Consider the following 22,247-nt stretch of genomic DNA (forward strand, 5'->3'; position numbering starts at 1 on the left):
AAATAGTCATCATCTAAAATTCCAAATGGAATAACTTCTAACATTTTACAATATGATTTTCCAAGAATAAGCAAATACATTAATTAAATTCACAAAATGTGTACAATTTTGAATTTGACATTTAGTACTTGACATTATATCTTAGGTATTTTCCTGCATTGTTAAAAGGTCTTAAACATGCTACATATCTTACATTATTACAGAATCCACTAGAAATTGTCTTTTGAAAATCAGAAAGGTTTAATTTGAAGATCTTTTAAAAGTTTATTCCATTTGCAATTATATTCCAGTGCATAAAAACATTTTCTGATTCTGTTTTCAAAGATGGATATTATTTTGAATTCCATTGACCCAGTGGCTTTTCATCTTTAATTTCAGAATTCCATACGACATAATCTGTCACTGAACAAATGTTTCCTTAAAGTGCCTCGATCCAAGGATGACCCCGGAAAGGTAGGATTCATTTTCTTCAAATGAAGCAATTGGATACTTCTGTATGTCTTTTTTTCATGCTTGAATCAAGAACTTTACTAGTTCATTGGTCTGGAACCTTTGTGAAATAGCAGGTACTTCTCTACTCCACTGTATCTCTGGTTTAGTTGGTAGACTTCAAGGACTAGCCAGTTGGAGAGAGCTTTCTTTTTAAGGAAGTGGAAGCCAGCTAGAGCTAGTCCTCTATTATTGTTTGTTCTTTCTAATCTAGTCTGTCTTTGGTTGCTTTCTTAACTGTTGTGTATTGAATTTAATTTGGTGTTTGAACTGCTTGTCAGGATCTGTAATTGTTAATTATTACATATAAAAGATGTATCTGTATGTAATTGGCAAATGGGAATCTGACCTTGAAACAAATTGTTATTAGATCATTTTCTGACTTGCCATATTCTCTTACTGACTCCATTTATCTCCTCTCCTCATTGTATTTTGAAAAATATTTTATTCTTTCTTTGTTTTAGTAGTCATGTCAACTATAGTGTGGCCTTGGTGTAGTTGCTTGTTTTCTAAAGCTTAGAGTACTTCAGCCATATTTGGTTGTTAACATAAATTATTAGATTAGTACTTGGAGACAGTGTGCTTCTTGTCAAGATGTACATGGCAGTGTACTTCTTGTTTGAATGATTAGGCTTCCTGTGTACATCTTTAGGCTAACTGTCCCTGGAAGAATATTTCTAAAATACAAGCCTGGTCACACAAGCATCCTGCTTAAAAGTATTCTTCAATGTCCAGGAGGTGCTTACTTTCTTTGTTAAAAAATATCTGTTATAATCTTTTCCTTAATCTGTCATTTCAGTTATGATGTACCTCATTCAAGACTTGCTGTATGAGGAACTTCTTGAAGTTTCTCAAACATGTCTTTCAGGCCTGTTGGTTGTGTTTCAAGATTGAGCTATAACATTTGAAGTTTATTGTTGTGTTTCTCCATGCTTCATTTAAGTTTGTTGTTCTCTCTTTTGCATTCATGTTACTTTGTAGCTACTGTCATCATTGTAGTTGCTCCTACCTGATCTCTTTGTCTTTGGGCTTGCTCCCTCCACAATTTATAAATTTATAGTGACTTTCACATAGTAGCCAGTAGTCTTTCAAAATATTAACTAATCATATAGTGATCTTCCCTCCCACCCTTCTCTTTTCTTTCCTTCTGTATTTTATTAGTTACCTGCTGTTCTTCGATTAAAGTCTAAATTTATGAGGATATAGAGTATCATGTCCACTGTTTGCACAGTGTTGCTTACACAGTGGCTGGTAGCAGTGAGGAGGCACCCTCATTGAATGGATGAATACATTGTATTCTCCACTAGACTTCTTGAGGTTAGAGATGGAGAGTTACTCATTTCTATCTAAAGCAGACACTTTTAAGTAATAAATGTTTTTATAGTACTTTCTCTGATCTGCTCCATCAAGTGGTTCTCAGTAAGATTGAATAGATTAGTACAATAGTCTTATTTTAAAAATTTTTTTGTCCATGTTCATAACTCTAACATTGTGAATAGGAATTAATAGTGAAATTTTTCTTTCCTTTAAAGCAGGCTTATTATTAAGAAAGAACTAGAATTTCTTATGTATCCCTCAATTTTTTTAAAAATAGTATACATGAGTCACATGGAGAAATATTTTTATGTACTTTATAAATTATTTAAACTCTGTGAAGGCACTGATTAGATTTTATAAACATTTGGTTCCTATGTAACTTTTAAATGAATTAAAAGTCAGTAAAATTAAAATTGAACTCACAGGAATGCCTGACTATATTATATATTAAATTTTAACCACTTGGAGAGCAGTTTAAAAAACTTGTTGCTGTCAGGCTGATTTTCTTTTGTTCAGAAGTTAAAGCTTTTCTCCATTTTTAATTGAATAGCATCATGAGGAAAGGCAGATGTGAAAAATATGTTACTCTTTGCAACTATTCTTTTGGACTCAGGATTTATCTTAGTAATGTGCGGTTAATATAAAATCCAGAAATAAATTGAATTCTGAGAAGCCTAAGACCTTCAGTTTTTACAATTAATTTCTAATATTTTATATTTATTAGATCCATGTTTGTTCCCATTGATTTTGGTCATAGTAACTGAATATCTTACATTTGATCTTATAAAGTATATTTATATTAATGTAGTCACTTTCAATTTTGGTCCTGAAGTGAGGCTTAAATAGCCTTTGATCTCATTGATTATGGTCATAACATATGTTGTGAATTTGATTTTAAGTAATACATTAATGTAAATTAAGTCATTTTTATTTTTGATAATGAAAATTAGATTTTGTTTAGGAAAACAAAAGGTTTTGAAAACTTCAGTGTCATCCTATTTTAAGAAAGAGGGTCACTAAGGCCAGATAATGAGGAATGACTTGTTCAGGTTTAGTGTAGAATAAGAACCTAGCTGTGTTGGTCAGACGGAGGGACTTGGCAGTTCCAGAAACCCAATACAAACTAACTTAAGGTGAGGAAAGTACTTTAGGAAGATCTGGAGCCAGGTTCTTAAGTCGTATCATTAGGACTGTCTCTTTCCGTCTGTTAGTTCTGCTAACTTCTCCGATGACTTTGTTTTTAGCCCAGTTAGTGGCAGAGATGGTCATCAGCAGCTTGTGGCTTATATTCTACCAGTTTAATGACAACAGAGTGTGCCTTCTTGGGTCCCTCTACTTGCCCTTTAACTCACCTGGAATCACAGCAAAAGTCAGAATGAATGCTGAACAGGTGAAATACAGTTGGTTTGTAGACTTGTACTTTTTTCATTATGGCAGTCTTCCTTGAGAGGCAGGCCAAAATGTTAGTTAAGTTTTGGTACTTATGAATTGTTTTTTCTTTTTGTATTACAGTGTTTCCTGGCATTTGAGGAGCTTTTCCAAAACCACCCTCACTACAGTGGGAGAAAACCATTGAGCCAAGGTGGGGTGGGAGTAGATTTTGATTTGGGGTATGGGTGGACTTTAATCCCTTAGAATTTTGCTAGCTGTGGCCTTGACCTAACAGGTTCAGAAGGTAGAAGTAGCTCATATAGCATCTTCATCCCTGTATTTTCATGGTATAGCTTCCTGTTCTTTGTGTTACCAGGTAGAGGGGCACAAGGACTAATCTAAACTTGAAGTGTCTCATTGAATTACAGGTGTTTTGATCCTTACACAATTCTTTATGGAAGAAGCCTTTGCTATAAAAACAAAGTCTGAAATCCATTTTCCTCTGTTCTCTGAAACTTATTTCAAGCAGTCAAACTATTGTTTTCTTTAGAAAGAAACATAAAACACAAAATGAAATCATACAATTTGCATTCACAACTGCTCTCCTTTTTGGAGGACAAATTTCTCTGTATCTTTTCCTCGATTACTCGATTACAGTCCTCTTTTCTCTGTGTATTGTGCAATCTATTTTTTTTTAACCCCCACCTCTGCAGTGCTGGGGATTGAACCCAGGGCCTTGTGCGTGCTAAGCAAGTGTGCTATCAGTGAGTTATATCCATAGCTATCTCTATTTTTAAGATCATACCTTTTATCTCTCTTCTTACTAGTTTTATTTTTTTGTCTGACTTGTTGATCTAAAAATATTTTTAAAAGTTTTATTCTGCATTTCATACATGCTTTGTAATTATCTTAAAGGTAAAATATTTTGCTTGCGTTATGGAAGAACAAATCAACTAAATTTAGTTTAAAAAAACTTAATTCTTTCTCTGCTTTCCAGTTTAGTAGTCTCTCAACCTTGTTTCTCTTTCTCCAGTTCAGGAAAATGATACTTTGATTCGAAAGGAACAAAAGGATTATAGGAAGTAGTTTCAGTAGTTGAATAAGTAATTAAAACAATGGGCTCTATTAGAACTGAGGAGATAGTGAAGAAGTTTAAGACCACTTCCTTTTTCTGGGGAGTTAGCTGCAATTAATTCATAGTAAGAAGAGCTTTTTTGGGTTGTTGTTGGGGAAAGTTCTTTTCCTGTCTGGGAATGGGAGGTTGTAAAGGCACAAGGCTGTGAAAATAGGGGCTCTTATGTGAGGAAATAAATTTGTTCTTAGAGACGTGATTTGAAAGTTGAAAGTTCTGAGATTGTCTTTTTTTTTTTCTTTCTATTCCTAGCCTCTGTCTTAGTATAAAGGACATACCAGAGTCGAGCCATTACTTTTTTTTTTTCCAAAGGAAATTTTTTTTTTGGTGGTGGTGGTATGGTGTTAGTATTGTGCTGTGTTTGTAGATGATCTGTTATTCACTGGCATCCCATTTGAATTACTTCATTAAAAAAATACATAGAAACTATAGAGATTTGAGAGAACATAAAATGCAGCATTAAGTGGTGAACTGTGTTGTAGGAATCATAGGTATTTATCCTGAGGAAGATAAAAGTGTGATTTTAACACTAGTCTAAAAGTAAATGCATGGTTTATGTGAGGAGGAAATTGTCTTTTCATCGATGTTTTTGAACAAAACTAAACAGGAAGTAGGATTTAAGGATAAGTAAGAGTTTGTCCTTATTTTTATAAGGGCATCATATTTACTGGCATGCAAAAACATTGGTATGGGTTCCTAAAGCAGGCTTTAGAGTATGCAGTTGAATAGATGAAATTACTAGCCTTTGTGGTTTCAACTCATGGTAGGTACGAACACTGTTTGACCTCTGGGAAAAGGATCAGAGAAAAATTGGGATAGAATCAGGGAATTAAGGAAATTGATATACTTGAGGTCAAAGAGTAAAAGAAATGAACTGGTAACCAGGTGTGATGATGCACACCTGTAATCCCAGAACTTGGGAGACTGAGACAGGAGGATTAGGAGTTTGAGGCTGTGGTGGGCTACTTGGGGAGTTCAATGGCAGCTTGGGCTACATAGTAAAACTGTCACAAACAAGCTCATTTTTCCAGTGAGCATACAGTTGGCAATGAGGTTAATTAAAACATAAAATTCGTAAACTAAGCCATTTAGAATGACTAGCTACTTATGATAGGAACCACTCTTCCCAGGAGTATGAAGTTAGTGTTAGCCTCTTGTGTTTATTTATACTTAATCAAATAATAGCTTTTTTATTAGACTGTTTGAAACCTGAGGCTTGTTAAGGAAAGGTCATGTAGTGTGTGATGAAGCCAGAATACTTTGTGTTGACATAAAATTTCAAATAGAAAATATTGAAATAGTTAAAATGTACTTTATTTGAAGTAAGAAGTACTGTATAATAGGCATTTAAGTTTTGTTGGTTTTTGGCACATCTTCATTTCTGTTTTTTCCTCACATCTTCATTTCTGATGCATTTTCTGTATCTTTATTACTTTCATTTTCCTGAAGTTTATGGATTATCTGTATTATTTATTTGATCTTTTCTATTAAGAATGCTGCCTAGTTTTCAGTTGGATGCCACAGTTTTTCCTTCTAGAGTTGATCTTTGCTTTAGGTCATCCTGAAGTCCAAAGCTATAGAATCCTAGTTTGTGATCTTTGAGATTGTATAGATTAAACCATTGCATTCTTCTCCCTCAGAAGGACACTTAATTGCTGTGCCAGAATTGTTCGTATGAATTGATAATGTCTATATATGCATATTGCTTTATTGAATAACTCTTTTATATGCTTTAACTTGAATTTCAAATCAAGTTTGTGGTCACACCTCAATTTTTTATATCATGGTCTTTGAGTCTGTAGATTTTTCTATAAACTGATATAAACTTTGTATATGGAACTTGTATAAATGGAATTATTCAGTATATACCTTTCCACCCAGCACAATGTCTATGATGCTGTTTCACATATTAGTTGTTTCTTATTCTGTGATGCTGTTTCACATATCAGTTGTTTCTTATTGTTAAGTAGTGTTCTGTTGTGTGAATATACAAAAATTGTTTTACCCATTTATATGTTGGTGGACAGTTGGAGCGTTTTTAATTTGGAGCTATTCTGAAAAATTTTCTATGAATGTCTGCTTTCAGTCTCTTCAATAATGAATAGAATTGCTGGGTCAGAGGGTAAAAGATTAGAAGAAACTGTACATCTTTTTTTCCAAAGTAGTTTTGCTATTTTACATTTGTAACAGAAATGCATGAGAGTTCAAAGGTCTTTTGCTTTTTTTTTTTAAATCAGTCATTCTTTTCTTCGATTTATGTTGTAAAAATATTTTCTCATATTGAGATTTGCATTTTTGTTTTCATGATCTCTTAAAAAGATAGGGATTTAAAATTTTGATGAAATATGTTGTATCCATTTTTAATTTACTTATTAATGACTTGTGTGCTGTCTAGAAAAATCCATGTCATAAAGATTTTTTCCTCAGATTTCTTTTAGTTTTGTATTTTATATTTAAGCCCATTATGCATTTCAAATTAATATTTGTGCATGGTGTTTTTTTTTTTATTAATTTTTTTGACGGTACTGGGATTTGAACTCAGGGCTTCATGCTTGCTAGCAGGCACTGTACCATTTGAGCAACTCTACCAGCCCTTTTTTGTGCTGGGTAGTTTTGAGACAGGATCTCATGAACTGTTTGCCTTGGTTGGCTTCAAACTGTGATCCTCCTGATCTCTGCCTCCTGAGTAGCTAGGATTATAGGCATGAGCCACTGGCGCCTGACTGTGGATGCTGTATTTAATCTTGTAGTTGAACTTTCTTTTTTGTCTTTATGAAATATTCCTCACTCTCCTTAATTTTTTTTTGGTAGTGCTAAGAATAAAATCCAAGATCTTGGGCAAGCTAAGCAAGCATTCTGCCACTGAACTAAACCCCCAACCCACCTTTTTAATTACTTAAAATGTTATTTTACAGCCTACATTATCTGATACTAATTTATTCACCCTGACTTTCTTTGTGCTACTTCATGACATATCTTTTCCGTTACTTTTTGTTTTGGACTATAAAAGACTTTGTATTTAGTATGTCTCTTGTAAAGAGTGAGTAGTCATTGGCTCTTGCTTTTTAAATTGTCTAACAGCCTGCCTTCTAACTAGAGTGCTTAAACTTTATTTTTTATATGATTGTTAATATTCTTTATTCTTTTATTCTTGTGTTGCTTCATTTCTGCAACCATTGGGGTTAATCAGTAATTTATAGCATTTTATTTCCTCTATTACCTTCTTAGTCCTCCCTCTTTCCCTCCCTCCATCCTTCCTTGTATTGGGATTTGAACTCAGGACCTTGAGCTTGGTAGGCAGATGCTCTACAACTGAGCCATGTTCCCAGTCCTTTTTGCTTTGATAATTTTTGTGATAAGGTCTATCTGGCATTTATGCCCATACTGGCCTGGACTTCAGTCTTCCTGTTAATTGATAGAAATCCCAGGTTTCTATCTGGTATCTTTTTCCTTCATCCAAAAAAATCCTTTGACATTCATTTTAGTGCAGGTTTGCAGGCAACAAATCTTGCAAGGCTTTTGTTTATCTAAAAAGTCCTTATTTCACTCTCAGAATTCTGCGTTTACAGAGTATTCCTACTGTTGATAACTTTGAGGATGTTCGATTTTCCTTAGCCTGATGAAAAGTCTGCTGGCATTTGTATTTTTGTTTTCCTCCTGTATGTAATGTTTGTGCTTCATCCCTGTTTTTGGTGCCTTTCAGGATTTTTTCTCTTTATCTTTGGATCTCAGCAGTTGGATGATCATGTGTTTTAAGTGTAGTTTTCTTTATATTTATTCTGTTTGGGGTTTGCTGATCTTCCAGAATCATTAAGAATAGGTTTTCATTCATATTTGCAAGTTTTAAGTTACTGTTTCTTTAAAAATGTATTTGGCTCCATCTCTCTCCTTTTACTGTTCAGTATGATAAACTATTTGACTTTGTCTCACAAGTCCTTGAAGCTTTATTCATTTTTCTCAGTGTTTTTCTTTTTGTTCCTCAGATTGGCTAATTTCTACTGATCTGACTCTTTGACCCTATCCAGTCTCTTGTTAAGCAAATCTAGTGAACTTTTTAGTTACTATGTTTTAATTCTAGAATTTCCATTCTGTCCTATTTGTGTATGTTCATAGATAGTTGGTGAAATGAACTCAACTAATTGCTTTACTACTATAGCATCTGTGTTGTCCCTGACCAGTTTGGACATGGGACATGCCCAGAAGACTACTTCCCTGTGAGTTTTTATTAAAAGAAGGTATTACGTGCTGTCCTGATCTATATAGTGTTTACTCCCAGCTCAGTATTTCGTTTGATTGTTTATATCGTCATTGTTCTTTTGAAATCCTGGATTTTTTCATGAGAACAAAATAATTAGAAGGGATTTTTAAAAATTAAATTATTTTAATGATAAATGACTAGGATTATTGTGTCTTTTCCAGAGTCTCCATCAGAGGAGGTCTCTGCTTAAATTTTTCTCCATATTCTTCCATTGCTGTTTAAGGTCTGGCACAAAAGTAAAAACATGTATCTGTGTCTGTTGCCCCATTTTCAACTCCAGCCCCCAGTTTACTTTATATTCAATCTTTACATGTTTCTTGCAGTTACAAGCAGTTTTCATATCTTTATATTTTGCCCATACTCTTCATTATATCTAAATAGTCTCCTGTTCTATCTTACTCATTCTTTAATGCCCAACTTAAATGTTAGCATTACTTTAAAAGGAAGTAGCCTTCCCTTTTCCTCTATCTTTTCAAAATGAATTGCTTTCTTCTTTTTTACTCCAAACGCTTCTTGAACATTTCACTGTTAACAGCCCCTGAATGATAGCTGTTAGTCTGTGAAAAACCAATTGACCATAAAAGGGGCATATTTCTAGATTCTCAGGTCAGTTTCACTGATCTAGATGTCTGTCCCTAGGTTGGTATTAACACTCTCTTGGTAAGTTTGTAGTCAGTTTTGAAATTGGGAAGCATGAAATTTTCAACTTTGTTTTTCCTCTTTCAAGATTGTTTTGTCTATTCTGGTTCCCTTGCTGTTAGATATATTTTAAGATCACTTTGTTGGTAGCTACAAAATAAAAATGATAGCTGGGTGTTGATAGAAATTGTATTGAGTCTGAAGATAAATCTGGGATAGATTTATGTAAACACAGGATAGGATGTTTTTCCATTCTTTATTCATTTGAACTTTAGAAATAAAACATTGGGTATATATAAAAATTGAGTTTTAGTATCTAAATGTTCTGAATATTTCAATGTACCTTTAAGATACTCATTAGAGTTAAGTTTAGCAAACATTTATTTAGTTACAGCTTTATATTAGGTAGTAAGCTTAATTCTGGAGATAAGTGGATGAATGAGATATCACACTATTATTAAAACTTCTTGTCTAGTGAAGAAGTCAAGACTTACAAAATTTCAATATAATGTATTAAGTGTAGATATCAAGATTTTTTGAAGTTGTCAGCCTGTTCTTTATTGTGTAAACCTTCTACATAAAAAATGATTATAAAGTATTTATTAGCAGAATCCTTTAGGATGTGTTGTGTTGTTATGATAGCTTGTAGAGTTAAAAAAAAAGACTAAAGTCTCTTCAGAATTTGAACTATGAATTGTTGAGTATCAATAAATTTTTATTGTATTTGTCAGGATATGTGAATTAATAGTTAAAAGAAAATTTTGAATCAGCGTGCCATTTAAAATATTAAAGAAAATAAATTGCATTACAACAAAGCAAAATTTTCTTTTATTCTTTTTAGTTTTTTTAACTAATTTCTTACCAAGTCCCTTTTTTACCTAGTCAAATGAAGTTTCCTATTCTCTATTGTATGTGTATAACTTTAAGTCTTCCCTCTCTGAATTCCTCTCCTTCCCTTTTTCTCTTCCTCTTTTTTCCCTTATTTCTTTCTCTGCCCCTCTCCTTCCATTTCTCCCTCCATCTCTCCTTTCATCCCTCTGTCCTTCCCCCCCTCCTTTCTTGTTTTGAGACAGCATTTTGCTGTGTAGCCCAAGCTGGCCTCAAACTTGGGACTCTCCTGTGTGCTAGAAATTAAGCCCAGCAGCACCACAACAGTTCTTTCATACTGGTTTATGCCATGGCTCCATTTGGCAGTTACAGTCAAGCATGTGGATCCTTTTCGGAATAATATTTTTTAAAGTATATGCCAAAACATACAGGATTAAAAAGCAGTTAAGAGTTATAAAAATATTAAAACAATTTTTATGATACAAGGATTTATATACTTCCTTAATAAGATTAAATAAAATAATGAGTTTAAACATTTTGAGATACTTGTAAAAGCTGTTAATGTGATAGGAAATAAACTGAATTTTAGGTATTGCTAATGCTACTGTGGTTTATTCCTTATATTCATAATGGAAGGAAATGCTGAGGTTTTTTCTTAGCTAAGTTAATGGAGCCTGAGTCCTGTTTAAAAATACATAATGAATATGATCCATCTATCCCTCCCAACCTCTCTCCCTCCCCCTCCAGTGTTGGGTATTGAAGTCAGGGCCTTGGGAGTGCTAAGCAGGTGCTCTACTACTGAGCTTTATTTCCAGATCCGAGTATGAGCTCTTTTCTTGAGAATTTTTATTTTTCTTCCCACCATATCTGAGCACAGTAATCCTTACAGATTCGTCTTACTTGGGCCCAAGGCATGGCTCAAGCAGTAGACAGCCTGCCTAAAAAGCCCTGAGTTCAAACCCCTTTACTGCCAAAAAATAAAAAAAAAAAACAAAACAAGAACCTCACAACTGGCATAGTTTCAGCTTACTGATCTAGGGTTGTATGGTGATTATTTACTCGCCTTTTATGTGTTAGTCACTATTGTAGGTGTTTAAGGTACACCAGCAAACAAACAAAAATCCATGCCTTTGAAGAACTTATGGAGAAGAATGACAATAAGCAAAACAAATACATAACCCCAGTCCCACCAGAAGAAAAGAAATTAACAAAACACATGTATAATATTATATAGGATGTTGCATAATTATAAATGCTGGAGGGAAAAATACAGAATAGGGTAAGGTGTGGATGATTATGTGAGTTGCGGTTTTCAAAAGAGTGAGCAAGATGTGTTTATTGTATTGAGTGATGACCTGAAGGTGGTGAGAAAGTTAATGGTGTAGATACCTTTTCTGTTTTCTTGTCCCTTTAGAGACTTTTTAAAATTTACACTAAGACTATCCTTGTGTTTAGCACATGACTAACCCTTTTTTTTCTCTTTATATTTTTATTCAGAATTGTATAGTTCCTTTGAAGTGTCACCTTATATATATATTGCTCATTTTTTCATTGTTGAGTTATAATATTTTTATATACCTTTGACAAAAATTCTTTTTTTTTCAATAAATTTTTATTCATATGTGCATACAATGTTTGGGTCATTTCTCCTCCTTTCCTCCCCTATCCCCCAACCCCCCTTAACCCCTCTTACCCCCTCGCTACCAGGCAGAAACTATTCTGCCCTTATCTCTAATTTTGTTGAAGAGAGAGTATAAACAATAATAGGAAGGACCAAGGGTTTTTGCTAGTTGAGATAAGACTAGAAAAATATGGAACGCTTCACTAATTTACGTGTCATCCTTGCACAGGGGCCATGCTAATCTTTTCTGTATCGTTCCAATTTTAGTATATGTGCTGCCGAAGCGAGCACATGACCAACCCTTAATGAACTCATTAAGATGAGGGATTTTACCTTTCTGTATCTGCCCAATGTTTGAAAAGTTCAATCAGTTTTATTTAACATGTTATTTTCCCAGTTGTTGGGTTAGGTAATATCAAGGATTATTTACCTTTTTGTCCTTGCCTTTTGAGTGAGGTCGCCTGTGTTGCTCAGGCTAGCCTTTTGACCTCGAGGGATCCTCCTGCCTTAGTCAGCTACATACTGTTTTGCCTGGCTTATTTTCTTTTGATAATAAACTTCACTAAAATATTTTGACTTTTGTTATTTGTCTTTTATTTGCCCTGTGTAAAGCAGGAGTGCTTAGATGCTAAATGAAAGGATGAATTTTTTCAATTAGTCAAATTACTGACTTTTTCTGTTTATTTCTTATAATTACATAAAAATTGTAGTAGATGATTTTAAAGATCCCTTTTAGCTCTTAAAACTTAGAATTTGCCAGATATTTGTATATTTGCTCATTGGTAGAAATTGAAGGAGATAATATTTTTGAAGATTAATACAAAACAATATGAAGTCAAACACTTGAGAAGGGACTTCTCTCTCTCTCTCTCTCTCTCTCTCTCTCTCTCTCTCTCTCTCTCTAATCCTCAACATACCATCAGGGTCCATTGGACCCAATTTAGGTTTTTAAAAATTATTACTGTTGTTGTTATATTATTATTAGTGGTGGTGTTATGGAGTTTTGAACTCAGGTCTTCTGCTAGGCAAGTGTTCTACCTCTTAAGCGACATCCCCAGCCCTTTTGCTGCAGGTTATTTTTCAGATAGGACCTCCTGTTTTTGCTCAGAGTGGGCCTTGCACCATAATCATTTGACTTACTGACTGAGATGGGGGTCTTGCTAACTTTTTGTCCAGGCTGGCAAAGATCTTCCCAATCTTTACCTCCTGAGTAGCTGGAATTGTAGGTGTGAGCCATCATGGCCTGGCCCAATTTAATTTTTAAATAGCTATTTTGAGTAGTTTTTACTACTTGTGAAGACTAATATTCTATGACTTTTTATCTTCTCATAAGAAGTCTTCCAGGGAACAGATAAAAATTTTACATATTAAAATACAGAGTAAAACTTACTATTTGGGATTCATTTATTAAATGTAAGGTTCACTGTAGGATCTTAGTGATTTTATTTTTCCTATATGTTGACATGATTTTATCATCCTAAGAATTAGCTCATTTTTGCTCATCAGTTTTTTCCACCAAGCCCAAACACTAAAATAATAAGAATACAGAAATATGATTAGAAGGGTGGTTCAGTAGTGAAAGCATCTCTAGTATCTTTCCATTTGGCACTGGGGTTTGAACTCAGGGCTCTTGCTTCCTAAGCGAGTGCTCTGCCATTTGAGACATAACCTGTTTTTGGTTTAGTTATTCTTCAGATAGGGTATCATATTTATTTATTTTTGCTGGGGGCTAGGCTTGGACTGCAATCCTTGTACCTATGCCTCTTGCATAGCTGGGATTGCAGGTGAGTGCAGGTTATTGAACACAGTTGAGAGTGTAATTTTTTTCCCCATAATGCCAAAGGGCATTGACAGAGAAAAGGTGGTCTGCCACTTTCAGTTAAATTACGAGATTAATACAAAGAAATAGACAGCAACACTCTAATTGTGATGGTGAAATTGGTTTGACCTTATCCTGGATTAATTTGTTCAAAGTCACGAAATACTGAGTTAATGATATTTCTGAGAACAATAACTCTTTATCTGTGTAGTCATTCAGCAGGAAGATCTTCACAATGCAGTACTTTGTGATAGGCTAGAATCTGAATTATCCTGTCTTATTACAAGGACATGGTACATTATGTTTCCATCTTTAATGATGTTTCTGCACCAAAATATACTTAATGTGGTTCATAAGTGTATAAACCTATAATCTGGTATGTCCACAAAAATGCTTACAAGGAAATAGATTACATAGAAATGAAAAAGTTGGATTCATTATTCTATTTGATATTTGTAAATATAAATATGAAAACTTTTTTGCAGTTATGGGATAGAGATAGCTATCTCTCAACAAAATGAGCCATCAAAGATTTACTTAAATATTGCATTTTGAAAATGTAAGAAGAACCAAAAGTTAGAAATGTATTTGAAATCTGGATTCAAGTGTTTTTTTTTTTTTTTTCTTTTTCTTTTTTTTCTTCCCCTTTGGATAGAGTCTCACTGTGTAGCCTAGTCTGGTTTTGAACCTCAGTCCTCCTACCTTAGCTTCCTGAGTGCTGAAATTATAGATGTATGCCAGCACATCTCTCAAGAATTGCCTTTTGATAATAAAGAACCAGAGGCCTGGCATGGTGGTTTACATCTATAATTCCAGCACTTGGGAGGCTGAAGCAGGGGGAGCAAGTGTTTACGGCCAGCCATGGCTACATAGTAAGACCCAGTCTCAAAAAACAAAACAAACAAGAACTCTCACAACTAGAAAGAGGAATAGAGATTTTAATGCACCTCCCAGGAAATAATTAAACAGCTAGACAAAAAAGCAACTAAGGATCAGAATATTATATCTGTCAACTGCAGGATATATGCTTTTCAGATGCAAAAGTAATGTTGACAAAGATAGACCAAATATCAAATAAAATTTTGGTAGATTTCTAAAGGATAAAATCTTACACAGTAAGTTCTTTGCTAGAATTAAGTGAGAAACCATTATCAAGAAGTTTGAAATCTCCACAAACATTTATAAATTAAATAATATATTTCTAAGATACCTCTGGATCAAAACAGAATCACAAACTATTGGAAAATATTTTAGACTGAGAACAGACCATTGTGATACAGCTAAAACAGTATTTTAGAAAGAAGCTTATAGCTTCAAATACTTTTTTGAGGGGACAGTATCGGGGTCTTGTACTGAGGGTCTTGCACTTGCTAGGTAAGCACTCTACCACTTGAGCGATGCTTCCAGCCCTTTTTGCATTTTTAGGTGATTTTTCAGGTAAGGTCTTGGTTCTTTCCACCCCCCTAGGCCTCAAATTGCAGTCCTCCTACTTGTGCTTCCTGTGTAGCTGGGATGACAGGTATGAGCCACCATGCCCAGCTTACTGTTTGAGATGGAGGGGGGTGGGTCTCTCACTAACTTTTTGCTAGGGGTGGCCTCGAACTGTTATCTTCCCCATCTCTGCCTCCCAAGTAGCTAGGATTATAGGCATGAGTCACCATGCCCAACCCCTTTGAGTACTTTTATGAGAAAGATAAGAAGGGCTTGAAGTTAGTTACCTATTCATGTCCCATAAGAAGGGAGGAAAGTAAGAGTGAATTGAGTCCGTAGTAAGTCGAAGAAAGGAAAATAATAAAGGTAAGAGTGCTAATCAGTGAGACAGAAAATACAGAAAAGCACCAGTCCTACACAAACTTTTACAAAACATTGTGGAGAAAGTCATGCAGTGAAATGATGAGAAAAGAAAACTGGAGGTCAGTAATTCATCCTGAACATTAATTCTCAAATCCTTAACAAAAAATTAGCTTAAATGAATTCTTTGATAAATAAAGGAGAAAATCATGACTGACTGAGTAGGATTTGTCCCAGAGCAAAATTAGAAAAACAGTTGATGTAACTCATCATGTGAGTAAAAGAAGTCTGAAAAGTTGTCGTACCATCTCACCTGGAAAAATTTAACATCTGACAAAATTTAACTCAGCAAACTGGGAATAAGAAGGAATTTCCTTTATTAAAGGCATCCATGAAAAATGTACAGCTCAAACCATGCTTATAATGAGGCATTAAATTTATTGTCAGTGACTTTTTGGTGTTTTCCCTCTTTTATTTTCAATTTTTATGACAACCAGGTCTAAAATTTTTCTTACTTTATTTTGAAACTTGTTAGCTGAATCCACTCATGAAATCCTTCAATTGTTTCACTTACCATTTAGATTTGTGAGGTCCCAGAGTACAGAAACTATAGTATTGTAACACATAAAATTGTTTTAGACTTGAATGTAATTATCATATATGTTCAGTTAAGTAGTATACATTAAAATGCATTTGGTTTTCATTTTTAGTGCATACTTGATGTAGCATCTATGTTTTACATGGTTCTTGGCAAGTTTATATCAGATCTTTTAAACTCATAAACTGAAATGCAGTCAGTAGCATAGTAGACTATGCCAGCAGTGGGTGGGAAATGAAATCAGTACCTGCATAGATTAGCATCTGCCAAGGCCTTACATCAATACCCTATATGCTGACATTCTTGGCACAGTTCGCTGAGCAATGTTTTTACCTTTTAAAAGGGGAAGAGGTGTAGCTCATTGATGGAGCACTTGCCTCACATGTGTGAGGCCCTGAGTGCAACACCCCCAGCCCCATGAAAACAAACAAGTGAACAAACTAGTGTTTCTTCTTGTGCCAATTTCCTATTGTAGTTGCACAATGTTTGCCTTTGGAGCATAGGATTATAAAAATCTCCTTTAATGTCACAGGGTGACTATAATACACTGTTAATGTAATGTATATTTTTTTTCACCTTTAGGGTTCCTATTGGGCAATAGACAACAATCCGAAAGAAGATGCGCTGCCTACTCGGCCAAAGAAGAGAGCACGATCTGTAGAACGGGTAAAAGCTCTTTATCATAAATTCAGTATGAGAGGTTGAATATGTCAGAAATGTAGATTTTTAAAGTTAATTTCTAATACAGCAGATGTAACATAACACAGGTAAGCTTTTTATGTAGCATTTTATATTTTTCAAAGCACATTTCAGATCCATTATTTAATTTGATCTTAACTCTTTGAGTAAGGTGGGCAGTTGAGTAATTCCTGAATTTTGTCATAATTAGGGCACAGCTGTTGTCTGAGTTTTGCATCCAGTTCTCTTTTAGTTTTAATTTGCTACTCTTTCCTCTATATCTACAACATTGACGACTGGTTTTGTATAACACTGTTTTCTTCCATTGCAGATGATCTTTCTGGTTACATTGAATTTTATTCATTGTTCTCAAAATGTTTTTTCCTATTTTCATCCATGTAATAATCACTTTGTACACAAAATCACTTAAGTGTGTTTGTTGTTTGTAATGATGAGTCTTACTTGTGAATCTAAGGTTACAAGTAACTTATAAAAATGAAAGAGAGGGGGGAGTGGGGGGAAGAAATGTCCCAAACATTGTATGCACATATGAATAAAAAAATAAAAAAAAAAAGAAAGAGAGCTGGCTCTCCCCTGTAATCCTAGCTACTTGGGAGGTTGAGATCGGGAAGATCATGGTTCCAGGCTAGTGTGGGCAAATATAGTTCATGAGACCCCTGTCTCTAAAATAACCAGAGCAAAATGGACTGGAGTTGTGACTTAAGTGGTAGAGCTCCTGCTTTGCAATTGTGAAGCCCTGAGTTCAAACCCTTGTCCCATCTAAAAAAGAAAAAAACAGTAAAAATAGAGCTGTAGTTGACAACCAGTTATGTATTGTAACATATTTTTAGTCAACACTTGGGTTGCATTCAAACATTAACCCTTAAGCTTTCCCCACCCTTTCAACAATTCTAACATCTCAACTGAAGCATACACCCATCCTACCTACCACTTGGTAAACCTTCTCTCATTGTGTTCTGTAGAATTTTTGTAAAGTTCTTTTCTAAAGTTTCTCATACATCATTGAAGTTTTTTGATTCTATATTTGTCTCCTTCACTGGACCAATCTTGCCTTAATGATATAGAAAAAATATTTGTATTTCCTGCATTAGTGTTTTTCACAGCTTATAATTCATTTCAGAAAAATGTTTGCAGAATAAATCAGGGCAAAGAGAAGATGAAGGAAACTGAGTAAATGTTTGGTCAAATAAATTTGATCTATGCTTGTTACTGGAAAAGGAATAAAATTTCTAAGCCTCAAGACTGGGTTTAAGTTGGGATTACATGAACCCATGAGGTATAGTAACTGTGGGACTTAGGCAGCTTTATTGGAGCCAGCAGAGGGAAATTAATAAGCAAGGTAGTTGTCAAGCTATATAGAATTAAAGGTGAGCTCTTAGGCCAGAAGATTTTTTGGTTTTAACCAAACCAAAGTTTAAGAGGTTAAAATTTAGTATTCATAGCATAGTCTTCTGGTAATAGATTAAGACAATTTTAAGACTGAGATGTTGACACACCATTATATGATGGTTTGAGAGGGAACACATCTCAGTTCCTGCCCTGCTGATCATGGCTTTTAAAATAGACTTAACACCTGGACTTTGTGTGGATATGTGGAGTACAAAGCATTTCACATCGTAGCTAGGATTTGAAGAAAGGGAAGAAAAATCCACATTGTCTAACCAATAGCATTATCAAGCTATTTAGATGTGTATGTTAAAATGCCAAGGAAATACGGTATTCTCTATTATTTATCTCTTCTTACGTTCCTGGAACTTGAATTATTTTTGGCGATTGGAATTGATAGTTAGGTTGACAACTGAGCATTCCTTTTGGACATTAAGCCTGCCTTTTATTCTATTACATGTGCTTTATAGTTAGAATAATCCTTGTTTATTTCTGAGAGTTCCCCTTTTTTTCTGAAACTATTGTCAGTTTTATAATGGAAGTCTAAAATATAGGATTCAGGTTACAAAAGCATGTATTTGGACTTTACTTGCTATATTTATTTTCTAGTGCTTTTCCTTTTGTCTTCATTTTAAGTTTGATATGTAAAAATGCCCTTTGTGGTATATTTTCACAAAATAGTCATATAAGGCCAGAGCTTTTCGGCTACTAATACCGAATATTTATTTAATTTTTATTCATTTATTCATATGAGCATACATTGTTTGGGCCATTTCTCCCCCCTGGCCCCCCCTACTCCCGCTCTCTCCCCCCACCCCCCTTGCTTTCAGGCAGAACCTGTTCTGCCCTCTTCTCCAATTTTGTTGAAGAGAAGACATAAGCAATAATAAGAAAGACATAGCGTTTATACTGGTTTGAGATAAGGATAGCTATACAGAGAGATTCCTAGCATTGTTTCCACGCACATATGTATTACAATCCAAATTGATTGATCTGTACACTTCACTACTTCCTGGTCACCTTCCCATATTGACCTCTGGTGTTTTACAGTTACTATGTTAACTCCTCTATAGTGGACACATCAAACACTTTCAAGTTTTGGGTTTCCTCTCTTTTCCTATTCCTCCTGTATGTGTCCTCCCCTTGGTGTGTGACCCATGTCTACTAATATTACTATAGTAATACCGAATATTTATTTTGGCCTGAACTGTCTGTTGGTTGCCACTTTGGGAGAGTAATGTATAGAAAGAGATAAGCTGTGAGCAAAGTACATTTAATTAGAGGACAGGTATTGTTTAACAAATATTCTGAATGCCAGTGTTTGTTAAAAAATAATTTCCTGCATTCATAAACGTGTGTCTGTATTTTAAGAACAGTTTGTATTTTAAGTAACCATTGGGTTTTATTTAAGGAAATGCCTAGGATAGTCAAATAGTGATGGTTTTGGACATGATCTTTATACATTTAAAGTTTTCTCAGAAACTAAATATCCATAGTTGAAAACTTGTAAAGGAGTAAAGGACTTTTAAATGTAGGTTGGTAAATACATTAATACTCCTTCATGTTCTTTATTGATTTCTAAAAGTTATGATTCCTTTGCCCATCTGTAAAATCAGAATTGTATGTAAAAAGTCAAAGTATTTCACACTTTTTTATTTTGAAGAAAGATGGGCTTTTTAAACTGCTAATGTAAGCAGCAACATCTTGATGTCCTACATGGAAAAATGTCTCCAGTCTGATATTCTTGCTTTTTTTTTTCTTTTGGGTGGGACTAAGGTTTGAACTTAGGGCTTCCTGCTTGCAAAGCCAATGTTATACTGCTTGAATCATACCTCTAGTCCTCATTTTGATACTCTTAACATCATTTTCTGTACTACTTTCCAGACTCCTCCATTTATACAATCATAATAAGCCAGTGCACTCTTTTCTATTGAGGTGTTCCTTCCTTCTTAATTTTTGAGTATACAAATGTCTCATTTCCTTTTTCTAATTTCTTTCATCTTCTTCCCACTTTACAGAATATCCTAATATTGTTCTGAAGAACTTAAAAATTAGTGAATAAAGTTTCATTATTATTATCAAAATACCGAAAAATGAATAGAGTGGTGAAATGATGGGCTCTTCTACTAGAAGTTGTCCTTTGTTTCCCTTCCTTCTTTACAGCTTACCAGCTCTTAGTGACTCAGGGCAAGCTTCAGCATCCTCATGTGAAGTAAGGAATAGAATTAATGATGACATAATAAGATAGTTATATTTTGAGTTTAAGTGTCAGATGGTTTTTAAAGGATCTTATGTGTATTAATTAATGTTTTCTTAACAACTCAAGTTATGAAACTGATGACATGAATGTTAAGTAAGTTGTCCTAGAGTACGATATAAGTAGCAAAACTGGAATTTGACTTTAGAGTCTCTGCTGGTTATAACTGTATTATTCTGCTGCTTGTATTTGCCATGCTGAAAGCTACAATACCGAATCAAATTTCTTTGTATATATATGAATATCCTGTATAGAAGAGGATTTCCCATATTTAATATAAACATATAGTCATGTAACATAAATGTGATTATAAATGATAGAGCAAGTACTAAGTAATAAATTCATTAGACCAAGCAGTGATAACTACAGCAATTGAAAAATAGATAATCCTGCCCGGTATGGCCTCTAGGAAGAGAGGTGAGACTTCTAATTAGAATGTTGAAGTATAACTGTTTTTTTCATTGAAAGTAATAATGGTCTACTCAGAGAAAATAGCAGGCACAGTTGACTTACAAGCAAGAAGTACAGATGGACATAATTGAGGATCCTTTTAACTATAATGAAAAATTAGGTTGTGGATATTTAGGGTATGGAATAGAAGTAAGATTTAGGTAGAAAGATTAAGATTTGAGCAGAAAACCTGCTAGGTAGTAGGCAAACACTCTACCACTGGAGCTATGGCCCAGTCCTTTTTTGCTTTAGTTATTTTTTAGATAGAGTCGTGCATTTTTGCCTAAGGATGGTCTCAGACTGTGATCCTCCTATCTGTACCCTTCCACATAGCTCGGATTATACATGTGTACCACCACACCCAGCTTTTTCCATGGAGATGGGGGTCTTGAAACTTTTGTCTGGGCTGGCCTGGAACCACAGTACTCCCAGTCTCAGCCTTCTGCATAGCTGGGATAACAGGTGCACATCAATGCTTCCAGCTATTGGTTGAGATGGGGTCTTGCCAGCTTTTTATCCCCACCCCCATCCCAGCCTCAAACTGTTACTCTCTTGATTTTAGCCTCCCAAGCAGTTAGGATTATAAGCTTGAGCCACCAGCTTCTTACTGTTACTGCTATTAGCATTATTCTTTTTCAGTACTGAGGTTTGAACTCAGGGCCTTGTGCTTGCTAGACAAACATTCTACCACTTGAGCCATGTCTTCAGTTCTCCTTTGGGGTATTTTGGAAGACTGGCATACAGTTAAACTATTCTAAGGGACCTGGCATCAAGGAGTGTAAGAGGGAACCAATGTCTTAGGTAATTTTTGCTTTAAAAAAAAAATGCCTTGAAATAGTAAGTACTCCCAAGTTACCAGTGCATTTTATCTTTTACCATGTTGATAATCACAGAGTTATATTCTTGTTGATTTTTTGATTCCCTCATTGTCTCCCTCTGTTTTTACTTAAATCCTGTGTCTTGGCTATTTTCTAATTATTGCTTATAGGAACATACTATGCTAAAGCAGTGATTCTCAGTGTGGGAGGCTGTTTCAGGCAATACATGATTAAAACTGTGTTCAGAACAGTATTAAAATGTTCTTTGTCTTTTTCACTCATCTCAGAAGTGTTCTAGAGGCTATGACCTACAATTTTGCTACATATTGAAGGCAGAGGCAAATATAATGATCCTGCTGTCTTCTATAAAACCAAATATCAAAGCCCTTTTATATATATAAAATAGTATTAGTCTTTTCACTAAGTTTTTGTTTTGGAGAATATTTTCATACAAAATAATATTTTTGTTAGCATGAAATATGTTTATTGTTGATGGACTAATGTTAAATACTGTCTTGGTTTTAATTTCTAGTAGGTAAATATCAATAGATATAATTTACATAAATGAAAGATCTTTGGGAGCTTCAGTAATTTTTAATTATGTAAAGGGGTCCTGAAATCAAAAAGTTTAAGGAAGGTTTCTTGTCTATCCAGGAGACTTTTTGAGTTTTGTTTTTGTTTGTTTTGTTCTTAATGCTTTTGCTGTGCTGGGGTTCTAACCTAGAGCCTCATATATGCTAGGCAAGTGCTCTACCACTAAGCTACATATATCTC

The 22,247-nt window shown here is 34.5% G+C and overlaps 1 protein-coding gene and 1 non-coding gene across 5 annotated transcripts in view; one reads left to right on the plus strand and one right to left on the minus strand.

Annotated features, from left to right (window-relative positions):
* Window positions 1–22,247, plus strand: part of Foxj3 (forkhead box J3) — a 128,058-nt gene that overhangs the window by 69,642 nt on the left and 36,169 nt on the right. For all 4 annotated transcript variants that reach the window (XM_074080432.1, XM_074080431.1, XM_074080435.1 and 1 more), the window contains 2 exons: window positions 379–453; window positions 16,446–16,529. In XM_074080432.1, the coding sequence (XP_073936533.1) occupies window positions 379–453; window positions 16,446–16,529 (159 nt within the window). The remainder of the gene's footprint in view (window positions 1–378; window positions 454–16,445; window positions 16,530–22,247) is intronic.
* Window positions 11,840–11,946, minus strand: LOC141425131 (U6 spliceosomal RNA). Its single transcript, XR_012450223.1, has one exon. It is a non-coding gene; the product is annotated as a U6 spliceosomal RNA (small nuclear RNA).

This window comes from Castor canadensis, chromosome 7 (genome assembly GCF_047511655.1).
Source record: "Castor canadensis chromosome 7, mCasCan1.hap1v2, whole genome shotgun sequence".
NCBI classification, from domain to species: Eukaryota; Metazoa; Chordata; class Mammalia; order Rodentia; family Castoridae; genus Castor; species Castor canadensis.